Raw genomic sequence first — 20292 nt, forward strand, 5'->3', positions numbered from 1 at the left:
TGAAAGGGAGCGGAGATACAGCCTTGCTCTATCCAATCGTAGCAGTAGGATCCAAGTTACAACCCGCCCATTTCTTGACAGCTGAACTAGCCAATTTAATTGTTTCTAATTTCGAGAGTCCCGTCCTGTTCAGCCGCCCACTATCGCTGTCCTTCCATTGAAAGTGAATGACACCACCAAAACATCTGCTATGTAGTGATGGGGAGACTCCAAAATAATCTATTCTTCGACTCCTTGCCCGCCGACTCCCGGTGTCGACTTCCATTTGTTGGTGTCAAGCTTCGATTCCGCCTCAGAATTTCTACAACGGAGGAAACTATTTGCCATTGTCTACATCTGAGAACAAACTATTGCATCTATACCGGCAAAGGGAGGGAGAGAGAGGGGAAGGGTACAGCCATAGGTAGGCATGACAGCCATCAGGCAGACAGTCAGAACTGTACATCGGTAATCAAAAGATGTATTGGCTATCGCAATGCAGTAGCCTATCGCAATGTCGAACTATCGCAATGTCTCACACATGTTAACTAAAGTAGGGGCTATCAATGAGTAGGCTGAGCTATTCTACACGCAACAGACCGAACACCAAACACACACTAGCGTTTTTCATAGCAAAAAGAAAGAGCAGGGGAGCCAGTGAAGGAGAGAGGGGATCGGTGCAGGTAGACAGTCGGAACCGTGCGCATAGGCTATATCTTGGTAATCTGTATATCTCGCAATGTCTTGTCTTGCAATGCCTCGTAAATTGACTAAAAGTATATACCAGGCTATGAATGAGTATGGCTAAGCTATTATTCATTGTGCCAGCGAATTGAAGTTGAATGTCGCCAAATGCATCAGTTTAATTATGCCTAAATGTGCAAAAAAAGTATTTTTCCTAACGCTTATTTAATGAAACCCTGGCTGCTTGTTGATGTCCTAGGTCAGGGTTCTCCAACCCGGTTCCTGGAGAGCTACCTTCCTGTAGGTTTTCAGAAGCTCATGTCAGCAGGATGTGGACATTGTTATTAGGAAGGACATCTACCATGGATCGCTAAAATAATGATTATGATCACACCATCAATTTACAGTGGCAAGAAAAAGTATGTGAACCCTTTGGAATTACCTGGATTTCTGCATAAATTGGTCATAAAATGTTATCTGGTCTTCATCTAAGTCACAACAATAAGACAAACACAGTGTGCTTAAACTAATAACACACAAACAATTATACGTTTTCATGTCTTTATTAAACACACTGTGTAAACATTCAACCAGCGTCTCTAGTAATACCTGTCTGAATAGGGCTATAACATGGCAAAGAATAGGCTTATCAGCGTAGAGTGCAATGTCTGCACTGGGATCCTGCGCACAGCAGAAATATCTCTGAACTATTCTAGTTCCTAGACATCACCTTCTAAATTCAAACCTAGGCATTTTATAGGCTAAGTTGATGAGCAAGTGGGCGGCATCATGCTCATGTCAGTCCTCTAGAACGCAGATGCAGTCTTCCTAGTACGACTCTGCAATAATGAGGTGATGTGTACATGTATGCGCATCTGCTTGAGAATGTTTTGGGAGTCGAGCAAGAGTCGACTCCTTCAACTACGACCACAGGAGTCGGAGTCGAGCAAGAGTCGACTCTTTTTACTCCAACGACAGGAGTCGGAGTCATCTCCACGAATCCTGGAGTCGTGCACCATTACTGCTATGCAGCTGTCAGCCAGCACGGGTTATTACTGGCTATCCAGACTCCTTTCTCCGACGAAACGCTACGCCACACCCACAGACATTAGTTTCTTCTCCGCAATGAGTCTAGATCTGAGTACCTACCCAACCCTTCACCGAATGCGAACACATTCGGGGTCGTCTGATCGGTACAGAAAACGATGGGTTGGGAGAGAGCCAGAACACACGTGGGTAAAGCGGCGGTTTGAAAATGTGTCATTGGCTTTGATACTCTGATCGGTTAGAGACAATACAATCGCTTATGACAATACAAACGCCCCTTGTCACCACAAACAACTTCAATGATGGCAGTCTTAGACTAAAGTATGTATAGAATGTCAAATCAGGGGAATAATTTAGTGTGAGTCATCAGGCTAGATTAGTGCTTGATCTGATTGAATCCTGACCTGCTAATGCAGGTCCCCTTTCGCTGTCGATTCAACACCACCTATTGTTGGCCTAACCCAATCAGAACCATGGACAGCTCCTAGCACTGACAGCGCAAAGACACACCTATTGTTGGCCTAACCCAATCAGAACCATGGACAGCTCCTAGCACTGACAGCGCAAAGACACACGTTTCAAACAACAATATCATCTTTCATATTGTAAAATAGGGTACCTGTGCATAAATACACTCCAGGTTCACGAGTCTGTTGTTCCAGAAATCAAACTCCACTCTGGGCAGTGGGTTCAGTCCATCCAGGATCGGCTGGGCAGAGTCTTTACTAAGAACCTCTGTCACCTGGTGAGTCCAGTCGATTATCACCGTCTCAAAGGCATGCATCAACTTACTGTCAATGGAGCAAGAGAGCCTGCATTGGGGGAAAGGAGACAATGCACTGTATTACGGTGAAGGTGAATGTATTATACGATTTGAGACATTAGGGGAGGTGACAGTTTAATACCGGTAGGTGTATTCTGAATCTTCAAGAGCATCTGCGTTTGCTGGTAATGGCAGGAATGTTCTGCCTTTGATTTGACCTCCAACGACGAACACTTCATTTTTCAGTTTGTGTGCATGGCGAGACACATCATCTGAAACCACCCTGGGCCAGCATCTGGTGTTGTCTTTGTTGGTGTGTAGAGGGTAAGCAATCTGGAGAAACATTTGTTAAATTTGTGAGCGACCGTTTAATTTATCAATAGCTACAACCAGTCCCTTGAGTACGAGCACCTCAAATGTTCTAGCTACTGCTTGAGCTCCTATTCCTCTTGTAGCTAGAATATTAGCTCAAAAATATTGTGCAGCTCCTGCACCTACAGTGGAAGTCGGAAGTTTACATACACCTTAGCCAAATACACTTATACTCAGTTTTTCACCATTTCTGACATTTAATCCTAGTAAAAATTCCCTGTCTTAGGTCAGTTAGGATCAGCACTTTATTTTAAGAATGTGAAATGTCAGAATAATAGTAGAGAGAATGATTTATTTAAGCTTTTATATCTTTCATGACATTCCCAGTGGGTCAGAAGTTTATATAAACTCAATTAGTATATGGTAGCATTGCCTTTAAATTATTTAATATTTCAGGAAGCCTTACACAATAAATTGGGTGAATTTTGTCCCATTCCTCCTGACAGAGCTGGTGTAACCGAGTCAGGTTTTTTAGGCCTCCTTGCTCACACACTTCTTCAGTTCTGCCCACAAATTTTCTATAGGATTGAGGTCAAGGCTTTGTCCTTAAGCCATGGTGTTTATACTTGCGTACTATTGTTTGTACAGATGAACATTGTACCTTCAGATATTTGGAAATTGCTCCCATGAATGAATCAGACTTGTGGAGGTCTACAATGTTTTAAATGAGGTCTTGTCTGATTTCTTTTGATTTTCCTATGATGTCAAGCAGACAGGCAGTGAGCAGGCAGTGAGTTTCAATTTTTTAACCTTTATTTAACTAGGCAAGTTAGTTAAGAACCATTTATTATTTGCAATAACAACCTAGGAACAGTTTGTTCAGGCAAACTGGTAAGGCAAACTGCCTTGTTCAGGGGCAGAACGACAGATTTTTACCTTGTCAGCTCAGGGATTTGATCTTGCAACTATTTTGGTTACTCGTCCAACGCTCTAACTACCTGCCACACAGCTAGCCTAGCTTGAAGGTAGGCCTTGAAATACATCCACAGGTACACCTCCAATTGACTCAAATGATGTCAATTAGCCTATCAGAAGCTTCTAAAGTCATGACATAATTTCTGTAATTTTTCAAGCTGTTTAAAAGCGCAGTCAATTTAGTGTATGTAAACTTCTGACCCACTGGAATTGTGATACAGTTAATTATAAATTAAATAACCTGAAAACAATTGTTGGAAAAATGACTTGTGTGATGATGTCCTAACCGACTTGCCAAAACTATAGTTTGTTAACAAGAAATTTGTGGAGTGGTTAAAAAACGAGTTTTAATGACTCCAACCTAAATGTATGTAAACTTCCGACTTCAACTGTACCGTTAAATATAAACCTCCACATTACACTTGAAACAAATAGCCAAACCAAAAACTGCAGACAAAAATGATTGCTGCTACTAAAATCAGTGAAATGTAGCCTAAACTGAGAACAGAGTGAAGGGCAGGAATCTCAACTAGCAAGCAAGTCGCAGAAATTAAAAATGCGAAGGGGGGGTTTCGGCACCAACACCAGCACCTATTTCAGTCCAAGTCAAGCATTAGTTTGTGGACTAGTTGACATTGGGCTAGCTAGGCGGCCTGGCCTAACATTACTCACCCCCTCAATTGCGCCGATTGTAGCGTCCACTGGGGAATTCGCGACGTCTCCAATAAATACATTCTTTATATTGTCTTTTGTAATAACTTCTTTATCTTTCTTGATAAAATATACAGCTTTGTTTTTAATTGTTTGCGGAAACTCAAGGCTGCAAACAAGTTGGGATGCAGCATTTAGAGAAATAACAAGGCTATTGATGTCGGATTTTTCAATGAAGTTGCCGATCAAAGCTCGGGTTTCCTCCCCGGCAATAAACTTCTGCCATTTGTCAGGTTTCAACTTTAGCGCCTTTAAAGTCACGTTCTGTAAAAACACGATCCTCTGATCTTCTCCGTCCATGTTATCATACAGTTTGACAGCCACAGTCAACTATTTGCTAGCTATTCCTTAATGTTCAGTGTACGTTAATCTTACCAGCTAACGTTAGCTACCAAGCTAAACTACAACTGACAAAACGTTGGTAATCAAATGTGAAATACGTTCCTCGTGCTCAGAGTGTTCACCCATTCCTAACGGTTTTTGTTTGGACTGTCAATCAGCGCTAAAGCCTCGAGCTATTGAATGTGGACCCTATCATTGCTGTGCCTATAGGTGGATCTCTATGGCTGTCTCCAATTTTTGTCTTGTGTGGTTAAATCCAATGGCAAAACATCTCTAAAGTTGTATCAAGTCAAATATTAAACAAAGAAAGCAAATATGAGATTAACATGAGATTTGTTAAATCTGAGATCTGGTTAACTGAAATCAAATAAACAAACATATGATGGCATAAAGAGGCACAAATCTTTATGATACAAAACTACAATAAATTATATGTATTATTGATAAACAAACAAACAAATAATTCAAGCTTGATTTACATTTCATAAACAGTGCATTGTGAACAAAAATGACTGATTAACTTATCTGTCAATGAAAAACAAGAACACAGCCCTCCAAAGGGTTCATTGATGACAGAAATGCATCTTATAAGAAAGACAACACATTTGTAACAGACAGCATACAACTGTATAATAACACTGTGAAGTCTTTATAAAAATGATCCTTCTCTGCAAACTTACTGCTTCTGCAAAAGTACTCATCACAATATCAGAATAAGAGACAGAATATTTCAACCTGAGTAGTGATATATTACGATCCTTTGTTTCCCTCTCCCCTTCTTGATTTCTTTCTCCCCTCCCTCCATACCACCTCCTTCCACATGACTGTGCAGTTGTAGTAACAGAGGTATCAAAACAAGAAACTAAATTAAAAGCAGAACTAACACAGTGATGGCATAACAAGGCTTTCGGCCGACTGTATTTTTAAAAAACTATTGTGCAGACTCAGCTCCCATATCTCACCCCCCGGATCACTGACACAGGCCAATGTCCCGGAAACATTTAACAAAACAACAAAGTATCATCTCGACCCGGAAGGGGAGAAGGAGAGAGCGAGAGAGGAAACAGTGGTGGTTTGTTATGGGAACCATTCAGAAAGAGATGATGCTCTGTAGTAATGACAGCACTATGAGAAGAGGTTTATGTAAAAAGAGGTTAATGGCACCTTTCTCTGTTCATTTTATATCAAAGCAAAATATTGCATGATGTAACTTCCTGTAGAGGGCGCTGAAGGTGGTCCAATCCTCTCTGCATCCTGATCTCCATCCTAAACCCGTGCCCCTTCAAAATCCTTCCCCTCCAGTGTTTGTGTATCTGAAGAATGCAACATGTAATCAATATGATGACAGCTTCCACCTTTCAGATTGTGGGGACATTCTGCTTTCTTATGTACATAATTCTATAGTTCCTTTAGTAATTCCTTTAGTTCAGGTCCATAGACACTGGGCTATAGAGTAGAGTGAGGTCTGCTGCTCCTGCTGAAGTGCTGGAGCCTGGGCCTTTCTATGGGCTAGTCAGAGCCGACACCTTCTTCTTCCGGGCTGCCACCATCTCATAGAAGGGGTCCCTGCTGATGGCTTTTCTACAGAGAAGAGGGGGGAGAGCAATATTGATTTTACATTTGGCTTGGGACTAGAACAGGATCGTACATATTAAGAACAGGACAGGATGGAAATAAGAGAAGGGTTGTGTCCCAAATATCTCTCCTTTCTCCCAAAGTGTGCACTTGTTCACTTTCCTTCATGGATATGAAAGGATATTACTGGTATAAGTGCCCCTAGCCCATGTCTACACCAATCCAATGCTTTTAAAAACTTGTGCGGAGTAGTGAATGTGTGTACACTTCAGAAAGAAGAAGAGGTTATTTGGACAGCCAAGATCTCACTTGATGCTGGTGATCCATTCTTCCTTCTCCTCAGCTGTGGGGGCAGAGATTCGATAGAAGGTGTGGTTGCCCTCGACAACGCGTCCGTCCGCCTCGGTCTTACACGCCTTGATCACCTGATCCCTGCGGTCCGGGATGAACAGCTCAAAACAGTTCTGAGAGAGAGCGAGAGAGAAGGGGGGGAGGTGTGACAGAGGCTTCTAAAAGGAAACAGGGAGAATGGCAGGAGAACGAGCACAGGAAAAGAGAGGGAGAGAGAGTAACTTACTGGTTTCTTAGAGTCGTCCACCTCTCTAATACTAAGATTCTCCAGAGGAATGATACCCCTAGGCTCCTTATCCTGGAGGGAGAGGAGGCTATAGCTCATAATTGATACAAAGAAAGCAATGGAGAAAAAGCATGACAGAAAAAGAAAAACTCACAGTAGTGTACTCAAAGTAGTACAGGCAGTTGTCTGTGAGGATGAACCATCGTCTCTTCCACGTCTTCACACGTCCTCCTGGGGTTAAAGGTCAGTTCAATCAGGATTCATAGAAGCTAAATGCAAAGATTAAAGTTGCCCCTAGGCACTCCAGACAGACTGCAGCACAGACATCAGCCAGTACCAGGCAGGAGCCTATGGGCGTGTTCCAGGTCATCTTTAATGCAGTCATGCTTCTCAGAAGGCACATCATGACGACAACAAAGTCGACCATAAAACAATGCATTAGATGGCACGTTGATTGGATGGTAGGGTTACGTTTAAAGGTTGTTTGCGTTTAGAGGTTGATAACTTTAGACCTCACAGCATGAGTAACACAGAGCAGATAAATCACATCTGGCCAACAATTAAACACCATTTCATTCTTTATAATGAAGCGGTGGGTAATAGGGAAGCAGCATCCTGAAGCAAAGCACATACAGGCTGGGGAGGGTAACGTTTACAATCCAGACATATACATTTACATACCTCCTGGAGACCAAAATCACCCAAACAAAACAAATGAAGAAAAAAGACAAAAGAAACGCCATTAATATTTCTACTAATTTTATACCATAATTAGGCTCTATTCTACACTGAACAAAAATATCAAGACGCAACATGCAACAATTTCAACGATTTTACAGTTCATATATGGGCGCAGCCCTGGGTGGGCCAGGACCAGCCAATCAGTAGGAGTTTCTCTCCACAAAAGGGCTTTATTACAGACATAAATACTCCTCAGTTCATCAGCTGTCCGGGTGGCTGGTCTCAGACAATCACAAGGTGAAGAAGCCGGATGTGGAGGTCCTTGCTGGCGTTTAATTGCTGTTACACACTGTTTAATTGCTGTTACACACTGTTTAATTGCTGTTACACACTGTTTAATCAGCTTCTTTACATGCCACACCTGTCTGGTGGATGGATTATCTTGGCAAAGGAGAAATGCTCACTAACAGGGATAGTAACACATTTGTACACAACATTTGAGCGAAATAAGCTTTTTGTGTATATGGAACATTTATGGGATTTGTTTTCTCAACACTTTATACATCCCTCAAACTCAACTCTGGACCTCAAAGACAGTTCCCCTTTATTTTTTAATTATTCCCCTCTAATTAGGGACTGATTTAGACCTGGGACACCAGGTGTGTGCAATTAATTATCAGGTAGGACCAGCAGGCTCCGGACCTCGTAGGGTAAGAGTTGAGTACCCCTGCTTTACATGTTGCATTATATCTTTGTTCAATATATGTATGACTGAGAAGACCAAACTGGAGAGTGTAGGTCTGCATCTGTCCACCAGAGAGCAGTGGCAACATCAATAAAACTGGCTGTCCTGTTCTCCACTTAATGTAAACCGCAAAGTTGACACTTACCTAGTTTGAGTAGCCAGCCCTCCCGATCGGGGTTGAAGAAAGTGTGTGTGAGGTCGTTCCCATCATCCTCTGGGATCTTAAAGGGTTCGTTCTTTATACTCTCATACAGGTTCTACAAAGAGAGAAGGGAATGGAAAGAAAGAGAGCGAGAGGGCGAGAAAGAGATCATAAGACGTTTGATGCAAACACAGAATGGGGGTAAACTACAATTGAAGCGAGATCTACTCAGGGTTTTCTAAAGTTAACCAGCTTCAGTTAGCGTCACATTTCAGCTCAGGCTTTATCCGTACTACGACGCCGTTAACTCTAGCAGGCTTGTAACTGTGCGTGCATGTCACAAGTGGCTAGTCGAAAGCCAAACTCTTCATTGAGACAATGCTGAAACATCAATCCATGGGCGAGTCAATGTCACATTTTCATTTGTGTCGAAATCAAAATGAAAGAAAAGTCATCTAGCAAATTCAGTGTGATATAGGCTTGTTGAAGAGCAGTCTCTTTTATTACGTATCGTTAATGCTGTCTTTGGTGTGCTTATCATGAGCGCCATTTTTTATTAAATAAAAGTATTAAAAATAGATGCCCCAGTACTTTTGTATACTTTTTAGCCCGTAGTTCTGTAAGTAGCACCAAAAGCTGTCTCTGGAAATACAAGGGGCTGAAGCTCATTGGCTAGAACTCTAATTGCTAGGGGGCCACCCACGTGTGGGGAAATGCAGGGAAAATGGCACGGCACAGCTTCAAGAAAACAGTCGCTTTCAAACTAGGGATTTCGTGGTTAATTGAGGTAAGACAGTAATTCTGCTAATAGATGATGCACAGGTGAACCACACAGATGCATCTAGCCAAAAGCAGATAACTAACGCTCTTAGTCCCTAACCCGCCCGGGAGCAGGTTAGTTCTGAAGGATTCGTTGCCATAGAAATTGACCTGGCTAAAAGGTGAGCGACTTTCATGGTACCATTTATCCAGAGTTGAACTCAGAACTGACCAAAGTTACCTTGCTAACTCCTCAAACCACATACATAGTATAGGGCTCAGGTCCTCAGCCAATCCTAGTATACTATGGATAGAGGGAGGGACAGGTAAAGAAAAAGGAAAAGGAATAGAGAGAGCTTGGTAGAACAACAGAGGGATGGAGAGAGTGATGGGGGAGGGACACAGATTGATAGATACCTTGAGTAGATCCTCAGGTAAGTCTCCGCCATCGTTGATTCCTCTGTTCATGGTGGTGAATCTCTGGTGGGAGGGTTTGTCCTTCACATTGGGGTTATGGAGACTGGTGTTCAGCATGATCACAGCAAACGACAACACATAACACGTATCTGGAACACAGAGATGGACGGGGAAGTTAGTGTGTATGTGTGTGAGCGTGCGTGCATGCAAGTGTGTGTGTGCGGTGGCCTTTCTATACCGCTGTGCTGGAAGACGCCAGGGTTACAGTGACAGTATCTCTGGGCAAACGCCTCCATCATGCGATCAATCTTCTGGGCTTCACCTGGCAACCGGAAACTCCACAGGAACTGCCTGGGGGAGAGGACATGCAAACATAAGAGTGTGTGTGTGTGTGTGTGTGTGTGTGTGTGTGTGTGTGTGTGTGTGTGTGTGTGTGTGTGTGTGTGTGTGTGTGTGTGTGTGTGTGTGTGTGTGTGTGTGTGTGTGCATATGTGTATGTGTTACCTGAGGGCCTGGACCAGGTTAAGGTCAGTAAACTCATGCAGCTCCACAAAGGCTTGTAGAACCTCAAGATTGAAATCCTCTCTACAGAAACACATACAAACAGTATTCAGGTGTATGGTCATAAAAGTGACTAGATCAGCGTTGCGTTCAGTAGGGAATACTGTAGCTAAACGTTTTGAAACCGAAAAGTAGTTTTTCTTATTGGACAAGTTCAATGCGGTTTCTTCATGTTTCATTCCATATCCGAATGTTTCTTGCCAACTGAACAGGACCTAGGTAAGTTAAGGAGATTTATCAGAAAAAAGCTATGAAACCAGAAACGTACCCAAATATAATCTAATAGATTAAATATATAATCTCCTAATCCTTGCCTCCTCTCTGTGGCCAGCACATGTGTGTGTGTCCAGAAAGAAATGGGCAAAATCAATATCACTGAGTTGAGAATGCATTAACCCAGAGTTTCCCAAACTTGGTCCTGGAGCCTCCCCTTGGTGCCAGTTTTGTTTTTTACCCTAGCACTACACAGCTGTTTCTTGCTAAATATTTTCTTAACTCTTCAGGAACTGCACTGTTGGTTAAGGGCTTGTAAGTAAGAATTTCACGGTAAGGTCCAGACTGGTTGTATTCGAAGCATGTGACAAATAAAAGTTAGATTTGATACAAATAACCAACTCATCATCAAGCTTTGATTATTTGAGTCAGCTGAGTAGTGCTAGGGCAAAAAAACAGGAACGAGTTTGGGAATCCCTGCATTAACCCACTTAATAGCTCATCCAGCAATCTCTTTCAATGTCTCTCCCACACTCTCGCTCTTTTTTTACTCTCCCGTTTCTCACCTCTCCCCCAGATAGTCTCCGATGGCGGTCTTGTTTAGCCCCTCCCCTTTATAGAGGAACTGGGCGATGTCATCACTGGTGTTCTTCAGCAGACCGCTGTCAATCAAAAACCGGATCCCCTGATTGATGGTACACACAGCCAAATCAGAACACAGAACCACAGCCAGAGCACCAATCACAGAACAGAGTGGGTGATAGAGGCTGGTTTACGATTGGGCTTCACCTTCTTTGGGTCCATGTTGAACTTCTTGCACCCCATGGACACCTGCTTGTTTCTCTGCATGCTTTTCCTACAGACACAACAGTCATTAAGGTGGAACTGAGTGTTTTAGTAACATGACATTTTATTCAAATCTGTTCACATATACCCCCTGCAAGAATGACACTTTTTTTTACATTTTCTGACAAGCAAGTGCTTAAATATGGTGAGTTTCACGTTTCCATAATAGTTTTGAATGTTTGGGAATGACGTATAGTAAGGCATTTGTGAAAATTCTATAGCAATATAGAGTGGGAAAGTAGCCGTGGGTTGGACAATTAGACACTGCAGGTAATAAAACCATCTGTCTCATCCAGGACCGGAGTCCAATCAGTTCTACACTAGGCCTTTATGCAAACAAGCCATTTGTCATACGGGCCTGCAATCATTCACTTTGAACTGGACTGTGTGTTAACAGGCAGTAGCAAAAGGTTGACTTCAGCGCATTACAATGCATTCGCCAAAAGCCACAAAATAACCAAAACGGATTACTGCAAATATGTACACTGAACGAAAATATAAAAACTCAACATGTAAAGTTTGTCCCACTTTAGCTGAAATAAAAGATCCCAGAAAATGTTTCACACCCTCAAAAAGCTTATTTCTCAGAAATGTTGTGCACACATTTGTTTGCATCCCTGTTAGTTAGTATTTCTCCATTGCCAAGATAATCCATCCACCTGACAGGTATGGCATATAAAGAAGTATGATTAAACAGCATGATCATTACACAGGTGCACCTTGTGCGGGGACAATAAATGGCCTCTCTCAAATGTGCAGTTGTCACAGATGTCAATTGTTTATGGCGCGTGCAATTGGCATGAAGACTGCAGGAATGTCCACCAGAGCTGTTGCCAGGGAATTTAATGTTCATTTCTCTACCATAAACAGCCTCCAACATCTTTTTAGAGAATTTGGCAGTATGTCCAACCAGCCTCACAACATGTAACCATGCCAGCATGGTTAAACACCCACCCCATGACACTGTTCCTTGCACAACCAAATAATTTCTGTACAAACTGTCAGAAACGTCTCAGGGAATCTCATCTGCGTGCTCACCGACGATGGCCACTGGCACGCTGGAGAAGACAAATCAAATGTATTTCTATAGCCCTTCCCACGTCAACTGATGTCACAAAGTGCTTACAGAAACCCAGCCTAAAACGCCAAACAGAAAGCGATGCAGATTTAGAAGCACAGTGACTAGGAAAAAACTCTCTAGAAAGGCAGGAACCTAGGAAGAAACGTAGAGAGGAACCAGGCTCTGAGGGGTGGCCAGTCCTCTTCTGGCTGTGCCGGGTGAAGATTATAACAGTACATGGCCAAGATGTTCAAATGTTCATAAATGATAATAATCACAGTGGTTGTAGAGGGTGCAACAGGTCAGTGTTAGTTGGCTTTTCATAGCCGATCATTCAGAGTTCGAGACAGCAGGTGCGGTAGAGAGAGCTCTTCACAGATGAATCCCGGTTTCAACTGTACGGGGCAGATAGCGTGTATGGTAGCGTGTATGGCGCCGTGTGGGCAAGTGGTTTGCTGATGTCAGAGATGGTGACGGTGGGGTTATGGTATGGGCAGGCATAAGCTACAGACAATGAATGCACAGAGATACCATGGCGAGATCCTGAGGCTCATTAACGTGCCGCCATTCATCTGCTGCCATCACCTCACGTCTCAGCATGATAAAAACACGTTGGTCACACAGAAAAACAAAATGGCACAAGGATCTGTATACAATTCCTTGAAGCTGAAAATGTCCCAGTTCTTCCATGGCCTGCATGGCACCAGACGTCACCCATTGAGGTTGTTTAGGATGCTCTGTATCGACATGTACGACAGCTTGTTCCAGTTCCCACCCATATCCAGTAACTTCGCACATCCGTTGAATCAATTCTATGCAAAGGAGATGTGTCGAGCTGCATGAGGCAAGTGGTGGTCACACCAGATACTAACTGGTTTTCTGATCCACACCCCTATAGTACCTTGTTTTTAAGGTATCTGTGACTAGCAGATGCATATCTGTATTCCCAGTCATGTGAAATCCATAGATGATTAGGGCCCAATTTATTTATTTCAATTGACAGATTTTTCTTATATGAACTGTAACGAAGTAAAATCTTTGAAATTGTTGCATGTTGCATTTATATTTTTATTTTTGTTCAGTGTAATATCACAAGAGTCCTCTTACTTTTTACATGGTTGTTTGATCAATAGGACTGTAAAGTTCCCAAATGTAAGTTCTCTCCCTCACTTATGCCCATTAACAACTAATGCTAGGGGACATTAGAAAAACCCTCTCAAACATGTTCAGCTAGTTGCACTGATAAACGATGGGGAATAGTAGCCTGCTCGTCCTTCGGCAGCTTGCCTACCTATGTATGATTGTCCAAACCCACGTTTGAATGGGAAATTGCCTGCCTGACTATTGATCAATGCCAAATACATTTGACTGACAACTGTGAGGATTCTGTGTTATGCACTATAGCCCGTTACCATATATGTGATTGAATATGATCTGCTGTTGGCTTGTGTGGATGTATGTAGGTGTTATGCAACATAGCTGACTTGAACCATTGTTAACAGTTTCAGGGCCATGGGCCTTTCTCATGATGGAAAAATACAGAATAACATGAAAACGGACACATACAGAACGTAGTGTAGCAAACCACAGACTGTTTTTTGTTAGAACTCAAACTTAACAATAACAGAAACCAGATATGTGATAACGGTATCTAGGGAATGAGCGCATATATACTCGACACAGCAAGTTACATCTATCTATCAACTGGAGCGCCGGGCACTGGTACCAGCTCGTACGACAACAATCAACGATAGACTGGGCGTGGTTTAGACTCACCCAGCCTATACTCTGACAGGCCGGCTCGGAAGCAGGAACTTTTTCTGTCAGAGTATATTTATAATATCTTTGTCAAGAACAAGTTAGTTCTCTGTTTGCCCTGCGAGGTGGGACAGAGAGCCCATATCTACGAAAATTGCATTTACCACTTATTGCTACAATTTACCTTTTTTTTGCCCAAATTTACTGACATCGGTCATATTCAGCTGGTGTCGCGCGTTCTTAAATTCCTCAGTTAGTCTGCACTCTGGCAGACTCAGACGAGGGTGCTCTGAAATTATTCAGAGTAGATAGGCAGAGTGAATTTACAAACTATGCCAACTAGTTGTTCAAATTCAGTATTTTTTGGGGGACTACCAAGAAATGTATTGTAAAATTATATTCATCATGCATTGAACTGCATCCATCTATTCTCCAAAAATGCCTTAGTGTAAATCATGGGATTTTGAGTCAAATAGAACCTATTTTTTTAAAACTCTTATAAAGTTTTTTTTTAACAAACTGGGAATGTTATATTTTTGACTGATATGATTGTATAATATCTGCAAAGTAGTTAAAACGCTGTCAGTTCCACTTGAAGTCAGTATAACGCCTGCATAGAGCCTTCGAAAACAACTCAAATGGCCTTTGTATTGCTGAGCGATCAACAGAAATGTAGGTTATTTCTAGTTGTTTTTAAACAACTAATTGACCGAAGTCAGTTCAATTATTAGAATTGCATTTTTTATTTTTTTATTGTGAACTCAATGCGCCGTAGTTTCTCTAGAGTAATTCTCATGTCCGAACTGTGAGATGTAGTTTCCAAAAGGCCAATGTTCTACATAATTATCACCCGTTGTGCACTAAACGAACGACAATGATCATACTCCATTGTGCTGTTACTTGTCTGGTCTGGGTTTCTTTTACGCCTGCTAGGTAAAACATTCATGAGCAGGCACTACCATCATGGGCTTTTATGAAATTGTTTTTATTATGGGTTGTTGAAGCATTCAACCCACATAACGCATCAAAATGTTGTTGTTTTGAAATGATCGGAACCAAAAATAGAAATTTGTGATTTATTAATAATCGAACCAAACAGACTTCAAAAAGAACTGAATCGCTCAGCACTAGGCCTTTAGAACATTGTAACGCCTTTGTAAACTGTTTTAAAAACCTTTATGAATTGTTTACAAAGCTTTTATACACACTTTAGTGTAAATGCCCTATAAAATGTACAAAAGGACTGAGTGTGTACAAAACATTAAAGACACCTTCCTAATATTGAGTCACGCGTACACCCCCCCCCCCCTTGTCCTCAATTCTTCAGGGCATGGACTCTACAAGGTGACAAAAGCATTCCACAAGGATGCACAGGGATGCTGCCCATGTTGATTCCAATGCTTCCCATGTCAAGTTGACTGGATGTCCTTTGGGTGGTGGACAATTCACGATCCACACGGGAAACTGTTGAGCGTGAAAAACCCAGCAGTGTTGCAGTTCTAAGACGCACACAAACCGGTGCAAATTGCACCTACTACCATACTCCGTTCAAAAAGGCACTTCAATATTTTGTCTTGCCCATTCACCCTCAATGGCACACGCACACCCACACAATCCATGTCTCAAGGCTTTTTTTATAAATATTTTTTTTTACCGGTCTCCTCCCCTTAATCGACACTGATTGAAGTGGATTTAACAAGTGACATCAAGAAGGAATCATAGACTGACCAAGTGAAAGTGTTCCTAATGTTTTGTACACTCAGTGTCTATGCCCTATAAAATGTAGAAAGGGTATATCTATAAGGTGTATAAAAGCGTTATGAATGGTTTACGAAGGCTTTTTAGAGTCTTTAGAGCTCATAATATATAGAGATATTATGCTCTCTGAAGACATCATACACGCAATGAACAGCCCCATTAACCCATTTAAGTGTCTGTAGCCTTGGGGCGACCAGTGTCCCAGACCCATCAGCGTCTTCAATGAGAGAAGCACACACAATCACATCATTACCAATACTATGGGTCAGTGGGTGGAGAGGTTGGGGACACTTCACTAAGGATGATTCTACTCCCTCCCCCAACACCCACCGCCATCACCATGGTGTCTACACCCTCCCCCAACACCATCACCACACAAAGTACATACAGTACATTACTCAGTAGAGTTGCACACAATCAAATACTAAGGCAATAACAGGACATGGAAACACACACACCTTTCGTCGGTTATGCCTAGGTTGTCAATTTCATTTGTCACCTCTGCTATCTCACCCTTCAGCCTCTAGATGGAGTGAGTAAGAGAGAGAGAGAGAACGAGAATGAGTGCATGGTACAGTTAGATCTATTTGATCAGTCACTTAATCACACACAAGAGAAATCTGACCCTCCCTCAATCTCAAGGAGCGGCTTTGATCCAGCTTCAGATAATACTAATACCCAAGGCACTAAAAGGGAGGGAGGAAAAAAGGCAAGAGGGAGTGTAATTGGTGTATTTCACCAACTGGGAAATATCTGCTTCTGAACAAGGACGTTTCCAGCGTTCTGACAGGAGACACACAGGTATGTTGATATGTTGTGTAAGAGATGTTACGTCTAGGCAGTCCTATGGGTTGTGTGCAAAGTGGGTGAATCTTCTACAGATGGTCCCCCACAAGTAACTGGTGCACCTTCTGCTAGCTGGGGGTCAAACCAGACCAACCCTCCCTCCCGCCACCCTCTCTTCACCTGACCCAGATCTACAATCCCCTGCCTTCTTTGCCCTTGACACCAGTTTAACATATTTTTTCTCTCTCTTTCATATGTACTCTCGCTCTCCCTTTCAGGGTCAGGTTAGGAGGGGGCAGGTCAAAATCTAAGCCCCTGATTGGCTAATCAGAGCCGCTAAGATCAAAGACACAGAAACAGAGAGATGAAACAAAGGGGGAGGCAGTCAAACCCACTAATGAACTCAATCAATCTCTTTACACAACAGCACTGGGCAGAGGGGGATGTGTGTATTGGGGGTTGGTAGTGTGGCTTGTTTCTCATACTCTCCTAATCCTCAAAGCCGTGTACGTGCAGAGAGCAGCACATACTCTCGCATTCAGATCCAGACATGTGCGTATGTACAGTGCCTTGCAAAAGTATTCGGCCCCCTTGAACTTGGCGACCTATTGCCACATTTCAGGCTTCAAACAAAGATATAAAACTGTATTTTTTGTGAAGAATCAACAACAAGTGGGACACAATCATGAAGTGGAACGACATTTATTGGATATTTCAAACTTTAACAAATCAAAGCCTAAAAAAAATTGGGCGTGCAAAATTATTCAGCCCCTTTACTTTCAGTGCAGCAAACTCTCTCCAGAAGTTCATTGAGGATCTCTGAATGATCCAATGTTGACCTAAATGACTAATGATGATAAATACAATCCACCTGTGTGTAATCAAGTCTCCGTATAAATGCACCTGCACTGTGAGTCTCAGAGGTCCGTTAAAAGCGCAGAGAGCATCATGAAGAACAAGGAACACACCAGGCAGGTCCGAGATACTGTTGTGGAGAAGTTTAAAGCCGGATTTGGATACAAAAAGATTTCCCAAGCTTTAAACATCCCAAGGAGCACTGTGCAAGCGATAATATTGAAATGGAAGGAGTATCAGACCACTGCAAATCTACCAAGACCTGGCCGTCCCTCTAGACTTTCAGCTCATACAAGGAGAAGACTGATCAGAGATGCAGCCAAGAGGCCCATGATCACTCTGGATGAACTGCAGAGATCTACAGCTGAGGTGGGAGACTCTGTCCATAGGACAACAATCAGTCGTATATTGCACAAATCTGGCCTTTATGGAAGAGTGGCAAGAAGAAAGCCATTTCTAAAAGATATCCATAAAAAGTGTCATTTAAAGTTTGCCACAAGCCACCTGGGAGACACACCAAACATGTGGAAGAAGGTGCTCTGGTCAGATGAAACCAAAATTGAACTTTTTGGCAACAATGCAAAACGTTATGTTTGGCGTAAAAGCAACACAGCTCATCACCCTGAACATACCATCCCCACTGTCAAAAATGGTGGTGGCAGCATCATGGTTTGGGCCTGCTTTTCTTCAGCAGAGACAGGGAAGATGGTTAAAATTGATGGGAAGATGGATGAGCCAAATACAGGACCATTCTGGAAGAAAACCTGATGGAGTCTGCAAAAGACCTGAGACTGGGACGGAGATTTGTCTTCCAACAAGACAATGATCCAAAACATAAAGCAAAATCTACAATGGAATGGTTCAAAAATAAACATATCCAGGTGTTAGAATGGCCAAGTCAAAGTCCAGACCTGAATCCAATCGAGAATCTGTGGAAAGAACTGAAAACTGCTGTTCACAAATGCTCTCCATCCAACCTCACTGAGCTCGAGCTGTTTTGCAAGGAGGAATGGGAAAAAATTTCAGTCTCTCGATGTGCAAAACTGATAGAGACATACCCCAAGCGACTTACAGCTGTAATTGCTACAAAGTATTAACTTAAGGGGGCTGAATAATTTTGCACGCCCAATTTTTCAGTTTTTGATTTGTTAAAAAAGTTTGAAATATCCAATAAATGTCGTTCCACTTCATGATTGTGTCCCACTTGTTGTTGATTCTTCACAAAAAAAATACAGTTTTATATCTTTATGTTTGAAGCCTGAAATGTGGCAAAAGGTCGCAAAGTTCAAGGGGGCCGAATACTTTCGCAAGGCACTGTATGTACTGTAGGAGTATGTCTGTAATAAAGCCCTTTTGTGGGGAAAAACTCCTGATTGGCTGGGCCTGGCTCCCAAGTGGGTCGGCCTATGCCCATGGCTGCGCCCCTGCCCAGTCATGTGAAATCCAAATATTTGGAAATTATTCATTTATTTAAAATTGATTGGTTTCCTTATATGAACTGTAACTCAACAAAATCTTTGAAATTGTTGCATGTTGCGTTTATATTTTTGTTCAGTGTGTGTGCGCGTGTTAAAAACAAATCTCACACACACACACACGTTCAAAGGTTTGGGGTCACTTAGAAATGGCGTTTTTTTTTTAAATATCAAACTCATCAGAAATACAGTGTAGACATTGTTAATGTTGTAAATGACGATTGTAGCTGGAAACGGCTGATTTTCTATGGAATATCTACATGGGCGTACAGAGGCCCATTACTCCTGTGTTCCAATGGCAAAAATAAAAAACTGAAATACCTTGCATAAGTATTCAGACCCTTTGCTATGAGACTCGAATTTGAGCTCAGGTGCATCCTGTTTCTATTGATCATCCTTGAGATGTTTCTACAACTTGATTGGAGTCCACCTGTGGTATATTCAATTGATTGGACATGATTTGGAAAGGCACACACCTGTTTATATAAGGTCCCACAGTTGACAGTGCATGTCAGAGCAAAAACCAAGCCATGAGGTTGAAGGAATTGTCTGTAGAGCTCCGAGACAGGATTGTGTCGAGGCACAGATCTGGGGAAGGGTACCAAAAAAATGTCTGCAGCATTGAAGGTCCCTAAGAACATAGTGGCCTCCATCACTCTTAAATGGAAGAAGTTTGGAACCACCAAGACTCTTCCTAGAGCTGGCGGTCCAGCCAAACTGAGCAATCGGGGGAGAAGGGCCTTGGTCAGGTCAGGGAGGTGACCAAGAACCCGATGGTCACTCTGACAGGGCTCTAGAGTTCTTCTGTGGGGATGGGAGAATATTCCAGATGGACAACAATCTCTGCAGGACTCCACCAATCAGGCCTTTATGGTAGAGTAACCAGACAGAAGACAATCCTCAGCAAAAAAAGCACATGACATCCCGCTTGAAGTTTGCCAAAAGACGCCTCTCAGACCATGAGAAACAAGATTCTTTGGTCTGATTAACCCAAATAAAAACTATTTGGCCTGAATGCCAAGTGTCATGTCTGGAAGAAACCTGGCACCATCCCTATGGTGGAGCAAGGTGGTGGCAGCATCATGCTGTGGGGATGTTTTTCAGCGGCAAGGACTGGGAAACTAGTCAGGATCGAGGGAAAGCTGAACGGAGCCAAGTACAGAGAGATCCTTGATGAAAACCCGCTCTAGAGCACTCAGGACCTTGGACTGGGGGGAGGGGTTCACCTTCCAACAGGACAACAACCATAGCACACAGCCAAGACAACGCAG

At 42.5% G+C, this 20292-nt stretch overlaps 2 protein-coding genes across 8 annotated transcripts in view; both read right to left on the bottom strand.

Moving 5' to 3' along the window:
• The window catches only part of LOC124040385 (dynein axonemal heavy chain 17-like), a 79087-nt gene extending 74020 nt beyond the window's left edge, over window positions 1-5067 (bottom strand). The window contains 3 exon segments of the mRNA XM_046357531.1: window positions 2330-2522; window positions 2616-2806; window positions 4433-5067. Of these exon segments, the coding sequence (XP_046213487.1) occupies window positions 2330-2522; window positions 2616-2806; window positions 4433-4771 (723 nt within the window). The 5' untranslated portion in view covers window positions 4772-5067.
• A 165-nt stretch (window positions 5068-5232) lies between these two features.
• The window catches only part of LOC124040388 (cytohesin-1-like), a 34933-nt gene continuing 19873 nt past the window's right edge, over window positions 5233-20292 (bottom strand). For 3 of the 7 annotated variants that reach the window (XM_046357539.1, XM_046357534.1, XM_046357535.1), the window contains 11 exons: window positions 16364-16428; window positions 11273-11339; window positions 11050-11168; window positions 10214-10294; window positions 9948-10060; window positions 9710-9858; window positions 8536-8648; window positions 7120-7198; window positions 6966-7037; window positions 6698-6852; window positions 5233-6394 (listed from right to left, as the gene is read on the bottom strand). In XM_046357539.1, the coding sequence (XP_046213495.1) occupies window positions 6316-6394; window positions 6698-6852; window positions 6966-7037; window positions 7120-7198; window positions 8536-8648; window positions 9710-9858; window positions 9948-10060; window positions 10214-10294; window positions 11050-11168; window positions 11273-11332 (1020 nt within the window). In that variant the 5' untranslated portion in view covers window positions 11333-11339; window positions 16364-16428 and the 3' untranslated portion in view covers window positions 5233-6315. The remainder of the gene's footprint in view (window positions 6395-6697; window positions 6853-6965; window positions 7038-7119; window positions 7199-8535; window positions 8649-9709; window positions 9859-9947; window positions 10061-10213; window positions 10295-11049; window positions 11169-11272; window positions 11340-16363; window positions 16429-20292) is intronic. The other 4 variants (XM_046357538.1, XM_046357537.1, XM_046357536.1 and 1 more) reach the window with 2 other exon arrangements.

Source organism: Oncorhynchus gorbuscha, linkage group LG07, assembly GCF_021184085.1.
Source record: "Oncorhynchus gorbuscha isolate QuinsamMale2020 ecotype Even-year linkage group LG07, OgorEven_v1.0, whole genome shotgun sequence".
NCBI classification, from domain to species: Eukaryota; Metazoa; Chordata; class Actinopteri; order Salmoniformes; family Salmonidae; genus Oncorhynchus; species Oncorhynchus gorbuscha.